The sequence below is a fragment of the Octodon degus genome, unplaced genomic scaffold (assembly GCF_000260255.1).
Source record: "Octodon degus isolate 3935 unplaced genomic scaffold, OctDeg1.0 scaffold00014, whole genome shotgun sequence".
Classification (NCBI taxonomy): Eukaryota; Metazoa; Chordata; class Mammalia; order Rodentia; family Octodontidae; genus Octodon; species Octodon degus.
Window position 1 is genome coordinate 24,198,249 of NW_004524590.1, and position 12,078 is coordinate 24,210,326.

A 12,078-nucleotide genomic window follows, 5' to 3' on the forward strand; every position below is an offset into this window, starting at 1 on the left:
AGAGAGAGAGAGAGAGAGAGAGAGAGAGAGAGAGAGAGAGAGAGAGAGAGATCATTTTTCTTTCTTACTGTTGTACTCTGCCTGGGTGCCCAGGCATGATCATAATAAGACAAGGGTGCTTGTTCTTGCCTCAGCCATTCTTATACCCCAACTGTCTTTCATCATGTAATGCAACAGTAATACTTGAATATATGAATTATTTTAAATATTTTGTTTTGTTTTTTAACACCATGGTTCCTACACAGAGCCCAATATTTTCTTGTGCTCAATGAAGGAAGAAATTGATCTTCAGTCTCTAAGAAAACTGTGTTGAATTGTGTGAGGAAAATTACTTGCTCCTCAGGGTGGAATTTTATACTATGCAGCTCTTTAGAGTAATTTGGATAATGTGTAATATTTACCTTACTTGATAATTTAGAACCTAAAAGAAAAATGTTGTAACCATTTTTGATTAATATTTATAATCTTGGTTTAAATAATGATCTGTGAGGACAGAAAATATATCTGGCAATTTTACTACTGTACCTAATATGTATCATACTAGAAATTCATCATACTAGAACTTTATTTAAAAAATCTTAAATGAATTAACACTTCATTGGTGCTTTTAAGATCAGTCTACTTGATGAGATTACAGAGTCTGGACTTAGGAAGATTAAGAAAGAAGACAGATAGGGCAGGCATGATGAGGCACATTTGTACTCAGGAGGCTGTGTCAGGAGGTTCACTGTGAGTTCTCGACCAGCCTGAACAACATAGCAAGACTCAAAGGGAAGAATAAAAAGAAGACAAGTAGAATTTCAGAATTTTTAAAGCATTCTGAACTTGTAGATAAACTGTGTCTTACAGAAACATAAATTAAAATGGCAAAAATGAAAAATGGGACAGGACAGAGTTCAGTGCATTCCAGTGAAGACTTACATACGTAAGGCACCGTTCTGTCCTTCAATTCCCATTCCAAGCCAAAGTCTAACTGAAATGCTGATGCCTCCCTTATCATTGTAGGTCGAATGAGCCGGGCTCGATTTATCATTATCCCAACCCAGGGAGAAGGACGGCCATGCCCCACCGAGCTTATCCAGCAGAAACCCTGCCCAGTGAGGCCCTGCTCCAGCTGGGTCCTTGGCAACTGGTCTGCATGTAAATTGGAGGTAGGTTATGTAAGGACACTTAGCAAAATGCTTCTTAGTGTGTCCAGAGCACCTGTTTGGTCACACGTGCTAATAGAATAAATTCATAGAACCAGGACTCTGGCATAATATATTTTCAATGCAGTACAGAACACAGAAAAATACATCCAAGTCACTTAACCTCATGCAGAGTGAAATTTCTAAACAAACAATCATTCATTAAGCATTGATGATAATAAGCTGGGTCATGGGATTATCAATCTACTTGGCATCTTCAAGAATCCTCTTATTTTATTGGCTTGTTGGGAATATAAAAATATTTCCTAGTTAGGCCAAACCCTGGTACTGTGCAATCATATAACTTGTTTAGAATATATTTCTTTAAGAGGCACTTTTGGGTTAGGACAAAATCTTATATATGGGCAGGAAACCAAAGTGCATGAAAGTTATATTTTAACATTATTGCATGAACTGAGGTCACTACGTCTTCCTCAATGATTGCATTTTTATTGGGCTGAAATATAAGTGCCTGGCACCATCATGGTATGTCAGGTACCCAGAGCTTCTGCTGGCTCAGCAAGGATCCTCCACTGCCTGTTCTTTCTGGTTTCTTGCTGAAGAAATAGTGCATTGATTTGTGCCCCTCTTATTTCACTAGTTTAGCCTTCAGTTCCTGTTGCAAAGCAAATGTTATTTAGATAACAAAAATTTTGACTGTGTGTAAGGAAATCGGCACAATATTTTCATCATGCTCCTGCCAGGATGACCTTGTCAGGCAGCATTACTGTCCTGAAGAAGTTTAATACCCAAACATTTTAATAAGCCCCAGAGGAACAAAAATGTGTGGCAAACCTGTTCACTCTCCTTTCATGTAAAATAAACTAACTATGCTAATGAGGTAATTCAGACATAAACTGAAAGCTTTGAATATAAGTACTTTTTTCTTTAGTCTAAATATCTTTTTTCTAGTCTTCAGCAGTTTTTAAACACTCAGAATAACTTAGAATTAGAAAGCGGGAGGAATAGTTTTCCTTATAATTGTGACAACTTTGATAGAGTGGCAAAAATAAAATTCAGGGAACCGTTCATTGCAAAAGAAGGGAGAGAGAGGGGAAAATGTTAGGAAGAAGAGAGGAAGAACAAAGGGTGGGAAGGGAAGAGGAATGGGAGACAGAAGGCTGACAGCGCCCTGCTCTGAGTCTTACAGGCATGCAGCCGGAACCATGCCTTGGTTATTCTTTTGCACTTTGCCTTTTATCTCCTCGGGTGTCATAAGCCTTTTTGATAGACAAGTCAGCCAACTTGTCTCATAGGAACACTGAAGGAAAATGCCACATGTAGTGCTTTGCTGTCACACACTGTGCTTTTCCCAGACTCTCCGGACAGAGTGATGGGTTGTGACCGTTTCTCTGTGAGGTTCCTGGCAGTGGGAGGAGAGCGGTGGCATCTGGGGAAAAGACTCATCTTAAGGAGCCTCAGAGTTGCCTCTGAGTTTAGATGGTGCTAGTTTCACTCACTGACACAGTCAGACAAAAGCTGGGTCTAGACTTATTCTAAGCAAAGCCCTGAAAACCTAGATTTCTTGTTAATTTTTCAGGGTACCTGCCTACCCAACCGAGACCAATCAGTTTTGGGTTTGTTGTTGTTGTTATTTGTTTTTTACTCTCTTTTTTTCCAGGAATTTGAATTAGATTTGAAGCTACTCAGAGATACTGTAATCATGAGTAATGTGCTAACACATTTTTCTACCTATTAGATAAAGTCAGTTATTCCGAAGCAAGAACACAAAGAAGACGGTTAGGGAGAGCAAAGGCATAAGAGAAAGGGTATCAGGGCAATACCTGAGCTGAGTATTTCCTGAGTCCCAGAGTCATTGGTACTTTCCCAAAGCCTAGCTTTTAGTTATTTATGGGATGGATTGCATAGTATCTTCTCAGTCAATTGTCTTTTTTCAATTTATATGTTAGTAAGGTTTTTTAAATTAATTTTATTGAGAAACAAATAGCAATGAGATAGTTTCAAAACCGATTAGTAGGACAGCTTCAATAATTAATACATTGCACATTGTTGTCTTCACAGTCATTATTCATAGTACAAGATACAGACATGATGTGCTGTCCAAATAGTATTAGAACAAATCTTTCTTCTCATTGAATTAAGAGAAAGTAGCTATATATCTATCCTATTTTGTTTATACAGATACAAAATGGTCCTTCATTTGTACCCCCTTTTTTGTTTAGTTTTGTCAGAGATGGGTATTCCATGGCCATTCAAATATTGTAGATGCATAAATTCAGCAAAATAATCCAATATATTCCAGTAATCCATAATAGTAGTGGGTTATCTGTAGGACTGGCAATGTCAGAAGTTGTTAACTTGAACCCTTTACAGCTCAGCATATTAATATGGCTTTACTTTTCATACCTTGTTTTTATACTTTTCTGAACTCAAAGCCTTTACATTTAAGTGGATGACACTTGAAGATGTACTCATAAATGAAATAAACTAGGCCTACATGTGTAAATATCATACAGTCTCCCTAGCGTTAGTGAGTGTTTAACATTATTAATCAAAATACATGCAGGCCTCTCACTCAAAGGAGTACCCTCTCGCTGCAGTTGCTTTTCTGCCCCCACTTGTCCCAGCGAGTCCTCACCTGCCACATGCAGGTGAGAAGCTGGCCCGCTTGGGTGTGATGGTATTTCTTTGGCAGCTTGCCATCACCAGATGTCAGACCATGAGAGAGTCACACAGGATATAGAGAAAAGATGCACCCATTCTGCCACTATTTGGTAAGAACACATTAAGGGAGGAAGTATTTCTCTTCAGTCATCGCTTGTTTTACTGCTTCCTAACTTTTTTCTCCAATTCTCTAGCTGCCAACATATGTATACATAGATGCTGATAAATCTACTTTGGGGGCTGTGACTCAGGAGCTTAGCAGCCCTAACAGGGCCATCGTCCTGGCAATTCCTAGCACTGCAGGTTTGGTCATGTTTCTAAGCTCTGCAAACTTATATATGCAATGAGAACAGCGATGGATTGATTCTAGTACTCTATCACATGCAGAAATTACCACATGCAGAAATTACCATCTGCAGAAGCTTAAATCCATCTTGTCACGTGGTGCAATATTTGCATGTAACTTACATACCGTCTTTCACAAACTTTAAATCATTAGTGGATTACTTATAATAGTTAAACTAAAGTAATATTTATTGTATTAATATTTATATAAATACAGTACATTATACTTATAGGGAATAATGACAAGCAAAAATATATACATGTTTGATAAATATTTTATTTTATTTTATTTTATTTTAATTTAATTTTTGCAGTACAGGGGATTGAACTCAGGACCTTGTGCTTGCCAGGCAGGCACTTATGCCACTGAGCTATATCCCCAGGCCCAAATATCCTTTTTTAAATAAAATATGGTTTTAATCCTCAATTGGTTGAGCCCACTGCTGTGAAGTGTGGACCACTCAAATATGAACAATTGTCTCTAGCTTTTTTGCTGAATTTTGGAAAGGACTAGGTAAGTTGTATAAAATACTTACCCTTGTATCTGACAAAAATTAAGATACCAGTAAACTATCATAATTTTGATTAAAACTATGGTTATGTTTATAGGGACCACCTGCCTGTCCATATTTGATGGGAATAGCAATTCAATATGCATAAAACCCCATTCATGATCTTGGCAGTGGATAGTTAGAAAGAGAGCCTTGGTTGTTGACAATCTTGCTCTAAAAAATCTAATTTTGGGCCTCAGTGTATAAAACTTGTGTATCTGGGTGAAAGGATGCTTGCTTTTTGAATAAAATTATTATTCTGATGCTGATTTATCTTCATATAGTGGCTGTTGTCAAATATATAAGAGATTAAGTTTGAAGACGAACTGATTCCTGGGTACACACTAGGAGCCTATTGCTATTTATCTTGGTTTTTGAAGTGATCCCTGGTGTAGATTTGTTTCCTGTCATTTCTTTACACTCTGTCTCATACAGTGTCAAACATAGCCCTCACCCATTGCAACTTCTTTTACTGGAGGTCTCAGGTATTAGGACTTTCAGATTATTAAATGATTCCATGTCTTTAGAGTATTTTCTAACTACACAGTCTAATGCAGCCTAACAAACATATACCTACGAATTCTGCAGTGGATCTGCCATTTAAATGGGGAAAAAAATGAATGACTCCTCCCTCCCATCATGAAATTTAGTTTTTTGCCCTTTTTCATTTTAGAAAGTAAGCATTTACTACATTTTTGAAAGAATTTATTGTATGTTGTTTTTGAGCCTTCTTTTATCTTGAAAACAATGTGTGTAAGTTTAAAATTATGCTGTTTTAATAATTTCATAAAAATCATAGAAATAAACAAACAATCATTAGATGTTCATAAGTCAGGTATAAGAGTTGCCAATCAGCAATTGGCAATCAGAAAGTTTGAACCTCCCCACAACTTTTACCTGAAACATAACGCCACATGTGATGGAATTAAGTGGTAGTACCACTGAGGAGAGATGCTTGGGTCGCAAGCAGTGTACCTTCATGCAAAGAGTAAACACTTTTGTAAAAAAGGTTTTGAGGAGATTGTCCTCCCCTTCTGTCATGTGCAGACATGGAGAAATCACTGCACAAAAAACAGGCAATAAGTCTGCTAGCATGTTCACCTAGGATTTCATATCTTTCCAAAGTATAAGCAATACATTTCTGCTATTTATAAATTAATTACTCAGTCTAAGGTACTTTCTTACAGGCACTTGAACAGACTAAAACACTATTCTAAATAAAACAGCTCTAAAACAGGATACGATGTTCCCAATTCACGTGCTTTTTCAGATCCTTTAGATTTTAAGGTTTTTTTCTGAATTTTTTTAGGGAAGGGTCTACAGGGTGTTCAGGGTCTCATTACTAGATAGGACTCATAGTGATTTTGCTGTTTCCAGCCTCCAAAGTGCTGGGATTATAGACATGCACCACCATGCCCAGTCTCAATGGCTGTCTCAGCATGCCACGGGGGCCGGGACTGGCATGGCAGGCCCAGCAATTGAACCCTTGGCCCCTGCACCTGCTTGCAGACTCTTTAATCCGCTGAGCTCTTTAGCTGGCCCTAGATTTTAAATTTCTACAACTCAACCTTCTCCAAATAATAGCTTTCTGTTTTTGTCATTATCACAGCCCCCCATTATCCATAAAGGATGCCTTCGAAGACTCCCGTGGATGCCTGAAATACAGATAATATGAAATACTCGCATAACCTTTGTTCTATATATAAACAGCAATAATAAAATTTAATTTACAAATTAGCACAGTAAGAAATTAACACAAACAAATACTAACAGTGAACACATATAAAAAATGTACTACAAAGAAAACTTCCAAATACTACTTATCTTGTGCTTATGGCCATGAATAAGAACGTAAGAGTTATTGGAACATAAGTATTATGACAGCATGACAAGTGATCTGATAACCAAGATGTCTGCTAAATGACTAACAGAGGGGTAGGGGGTTTTTTTGGTACTGGGAATTGAACTCAGGACCCTGCACTTGCCAGGAAAGCGCTTATTCTACTGAGCTATCTCCCTAGCTGGGACAGTGTATGTAGCTTAGATAACACAGTTTAAAAAGATGACGGATCTCCTCTGTGGGATGGAATAGGATGGTATAAAATTTCATAATGTTATTCAGAATAGCATAAAATTTAAAATGCAAATTGTTTATATCTGAAATTTTCCTCCCAGTGTTTTTTAGACCATGATTAACTATGAACATATGATGCCTAGAAAGGGAAAGGACCCACCGATAGGGGACAGGGGTGGCGGCTGCTTGCTGTTAAATCACCACTTCATTCACACTGAGACTTTTCCTCAACAGCCACTCCTTGCCAACCTACTCTGCCACCAGACTGCTATGAACTTTCCTTGATGGCTAGCAGCTGCTGGCACTGTGTCTTTGCCTGGCAGGTGTCCCTCAGACCCATCAGTTCATAGATGACCTGCTTTATACCCTGCGACACTAGCGTGGTATGACTGCTAGTGGAGCAGGCTGGACATCTGTAAGAGTAACTCTGAAGCTTAGAGAATCTAGTGTCTACCTCCTGCTGGGAGAAAGCAATTAGGAGGTAAAATCCAGCTTCCCAGGGTAGATGGGTAGATGGTCAGACTATGTGATAAGGAATTCTCTCTCTCTCTCTCTCTCTCTCTCTCTCTCTCTCTCTCTCTCTCACACACACACACACACACACACACACACACACACATACACAGAGTTACCATAACAACAGTGGTAGTTAGTTACAAAGCCATAAATTTTCCAGCAACTTCTAGAATGGCATGCTGGATGTTGATAAACACAACTTAGAAATACAGCAGAATTCATACTAAAATAAACTTTGACCAACAAGACCTGGATTCTAGCAGTTTCTGGCATTTAATTGCCTCCTTCTCCCTTTTATGGATAGCACTAAGAAGTGATACTGCTTTATCTCTCTAGGAAGATGTTGTGGGGACCAATGCCTTATTTCTGCTTAGCTGTGATATCTAGGTCATGAAACCAAACTACCTTCTCTCTTCTCTGTGTAAATAGTCTTAATTCCCTTTCTTTCCTCTCAACCTTCACTCTTACCAATCTGGGATTGCATCTCTTTAGTATAAAAACTTGGCCCTGGGCTCTATCTTCTAAGTACATATGTGAAAATACAGCTATCTACTAAAATTATCTAAATATCCAAGGAACTTCTTTCTGGAGTATGAGCACTCAAGAAAATTGCTGGTTAAAATTGAAGCAAAGGTACTCATCTCATGAGTATCTATCCAAAATTATATAATAGAGAAATACTCAGGCCAGGTAACCAGTAAGAACCTTTCAATTCTAAGCTTCTATTTCTGTGAAATGTTATACAGAATTCTTCTAATTGCCCAGCGTATCTAAGCAAGATTGGTATGAAATATCCTCAAAGAATAGTATTCAGCAGAGAAGGCATCCTGGTAAAATACCTTTTTATGGCAGTAGAGAAAGTGTTTTTCTGGAAAGCTTCACTTAATACACATGAGAAAGCACTGGACTCTATAAAAATAAATCAGGAAAAATACAAGAGAAGTGCATGCCCTAAAGCTGTACATTTTCTCTTTGGATGTGATTATGGATTAAGCCACTATCACATACATTTAGACAAATTAGATGTTCCTTTTCTTGTTATTCAATTCTGGCCAAGCTCCAAAGTGAATGGTCATATTTTGAGTACATAAAGTCCCTGGAATAAATTTGCATTTCCATTTCAATTTCTGTATTGGTTCCGAGTTATTCTCCATGTTTACAATCGAGAGAGAAATTTGAGAAGGGAAAACCATTGAAATCTGGAAGTAGGGTTTACTTGGGCAAAGGTAGAGGAAGCCAAATCTTTGAGGTACTAGTAATATGGACAATACTGAGAATATGCTTTCTTCCCACAGGGCGGAGACTGTGGGGAAGGAGTCCAGGTGCGCAGCCTTTCTTGCATGGTTCACAATGGATCAGCATCCCATGCAGTTGCTCATGGGGAAGATGCACTGTGTGGAGAGATACCCTTTCCGGACAGTGCCTTGAAGCAGCTCTGCTCCGTGCCTTGCCCAGGTATGTAAGGAGTACTTCCCTGGTGGTTTATGTTTCTAGCTGGAGAAGCTCTCACTCATCAAAATTGAAAATTTAATTAACTTTGATTAATTAATTTGTGGTTGTAGTTACCATCTTGGGATGTACTGCTACTTCAATGGAGGTAAAGCAGGCCAAAGGAAAACAAGTACTGGATTTGGAAATTTAGGCTAGAATCTTGTCTCTGTGGCTTTACTGGTTCCTTCAATCTATGGCAACTTCATCTGGATGACTGATTAAAGTCTGGGCATAGTGGGGCATGCCTGTAATCCCAGCACTAGGGAGGCAGAAAACAGGAGGATCACTATGAGTCTGAGCTGTGTAGTGACACTCTGCGCACACACACACACACACACACACACACACACACACACACAAACTAGATAACCAGTAGAGCCAACAGCATGTAGCATATTGGCCATCACTCAGAGAATATGAATTAAGTCCACAAATGGATAAATCTTCAGCGATGCCTTGGTGGGAACCAGTAATGCTGTGAGTTTGTAAAGCCACCTGAAAACAGTGAAGTTCTATATAAATGTGAGCATCATTACTAGGCACATAAAACACGAGTTCATATTAATCCCCATAACACAATTTGGCTTGTGTAAAATACATTTAATGTGACAATATATCCTTATGGTACAATGTGTATGTGCATACACATATATATATATGTTATACAATTACATATATAAGTATGTACATGCAAATGTATATATTAAGTTCATATAAAATTTTCATATAAAGGATTTATATGTATAAATTATATATAATATAGTCTTAAAATACATATGTACATATATTTAGAGTACTTTATTAAATATTCTTTGTTAAATATTCAAATGATACTGTATTTTGGTAACTACTTTTTCGTACTGTTTCTAAATAGATGTGTTGCATTTTGCTGATCTTTGAAAACTGAGTTACTATCTTTACCATATCCCTTTTAAGGATTTTTTTTCGTTTTTAAAATGGTTTTAATTGGTACATATTTGTAGTACATAATGGTTACATTTGTCATGGGGAGTTTATTTTTTTTATTTTTTTCAAAGTTTTATTGATAAACAGCAATGAGATAGTTTCAAATCAAATTGGAAGTACAGTTTCAACAAATAATACACTGCATATATTCTTCTTAGTGGTTAATTGCTGTACAAGATGCGGACTTGTGATCCTATTTACAAACACCATTAGAACAAATCATTCTATTCATTAAGACAATGCAACTATATATCTATCCCAACATCTTTGAATAAACAGATACAAAATGGACATTCATCGGTACATATCAATACTTGATGAAAAATACCTGTTCCTTATTATGCCTAAGATGTTTGAAATGCAGTGAGATAGTGAGGTTAAGCTTGATAGCCCAAATTGTTTGATAATAACAATAAGCTTTTCTTCTGGATGGTTAACAACCTAAGTTTGCAGACCAAAATTAGAGAAAAAGGAGGGATACAAGGAAAGCCAACATTTTGGCCCTAGCCTTCTAAGGTCAATTAAGACTCAGGACATACGAGAACCTTTTAAGGATTTTATTATCACTGGAAGACACAGTCTTCTGTAGCTATGAGTACTATGATTTGAAGCAAAGTAAAAAGTCCAGGACCAAGGAGACAGCTCAGTGGCATCAGCACCTGACTGGCATGTGTAAGGTCCTGAGTTCAATCCCTGTACAAAAGAAAGAAAGAGTATTGTACTTGACATGCTGCTGTGAAATTAAGCTAATTTTCTTATCATAAAATTGGTCAAAATAGACTGCTGCACAGGGTCTAGAGCTCGGCCACATCACTGCACATTCTACCACAAGCCTCTGCGTGTGCCCCATCTGCGCAAGTATAGCCAAGCTCTAGTTTTCACGGTCTCCCCCTCCTTGTGCTGTGTGTCCGGCAGGAGACTGCCATTTAACCGCATGGTCAGAGTGGAGCGCCTGTGAATTAACTTGCGTTGATGGAAGAAGCTTCGAGACTACCGGTCGTCAGTCTCGGTCCAGAACATTCATAATGCAATCTTTTGAAAACCAAGACAGCTGCCCCCAACAAGCTCTGGAAACACGTCCTTGTACAGGTACCAGGAGCACCTTTCAGCTTTTTAGCCTTGACTGGTAGATGCTTGTTGTAAGTGAGGATTAGCAGAACTGCTGATGTTACATTTACTTCCAGGAGGCAAATGTTACCGCTACGTGTGGAAAGCGAGCCTTTGGAACAATAATGAACGGACTGTCTGGTGCCAACGTTCAGATGGCGTTAACGTCACAGGTATTCCTCCCTGACACTCTTGTAGGCACTTGAGAAATCTCTCAGACTGTGCTGTTTGTGTGGAATATTAGCAACAAATAACCGGGCGAGTGGATTTAGTTGATCCTAGTGGCAAAGTTTCCTTAGATGGTTCTTCTGTCTTTTAGGAAGTAGACATTTCTTTTTTTGAAGACCCATAAAATACTACATAATTTAAAGAAATGAGCTGAAACATAGTAAAATTCCTTAAATTTCATGGTGTAAGATAAAAACTAGAAGTGATAGAGGTTAGTTTTAAACAATGGTTTTAAAACTTTAATCGTACTTTAAAAATTTTTGAGACCATATTTTAAAATTTACTTCTATACTTTCATGCTTCTGTATCATATTACAAACAAACTTAAAATAAAAGTTAAAAATACAAACTGAAGTATTTCAAATTTAAACAATTTTACTATAAGTCATAGATGGTTGTATTTGCCCAAAGGAAGCTGGGTTTTAAATATTTTGCTGATTAGGCTAGTTAATATCTAAAACCAGACTAAACAAAAGTTCTACATTCATAGCAGTAGGAGTACGTGGTGGTTTAAATAGATTTCTTAGTAATTTCAAAGAGTTTTGTTTTTTAATTTTTTTATCATTTATTTGTTGGTTTGTTTATTTATTTGGTACAGTTACAAAACTCAAACTCATAGTGATACTCCTGCCTCACCCTCCCCAGTGCTAGGATTACAGATGTGCACCACCACGGTTTTGGTGGCTACTATGACGCACCCAAGGTTCCAGGGCTGGCTCGACATGTGGCACCAGGGATCAATCCCAAGTCCTTGTGCTTACCAGGCAGGTGCTTAGAGCTCTGAGCTATCTCCCTAGCCCTCATCTTGATTTGTTTTTTCAACAGTCTCACCAGGTAGTTCAATCTGACCTTGAATTCACTATGTAGCCTAGGCTGGCCTTGAACTGGTGGATCTTTTTACCTCAGCCTACCAAGTGCTGGGATTACAAGTGTTTGCTGCCATGCCCAGTTTAAGATTTTTTTTTTTTTTTTTTTTTTTGGGGGCTGG

General features: G+C 37.9%; 1 protein-coding gene across 1 annotated transcript in view; it reads left to right on the forward strand.

The window, feature by feature from the left end:
* The window catches only part of Thsd7b (thrombospondin type 1 domain containing 7B), a 1,039,160-nt gene that overhangs the window by 1,004,880 nt on the left and 22,202 nt on the right, over nt 1-12,078 (forward strand). Inside the window, exons 21-24 of the mRNA XM_004626384.2 lie at nt 1,006-1,151; nt 8,594-8,753; nt 10,671-10,844; nt 10,940-11,035. Coding sequence (XP_004626441.1) covers nt 1,006-1,151; nt 8,594-8,753; nt 10,671-10,844; nt 10,940-11,035 — 576 coding nt within the window. The remainder of the gene's footprint in view (nt 1-1,005; nt 1,152-8,593; nt 8,754-10,670; nt 10,845-10,939; nt 11,036-12,078) is intronic.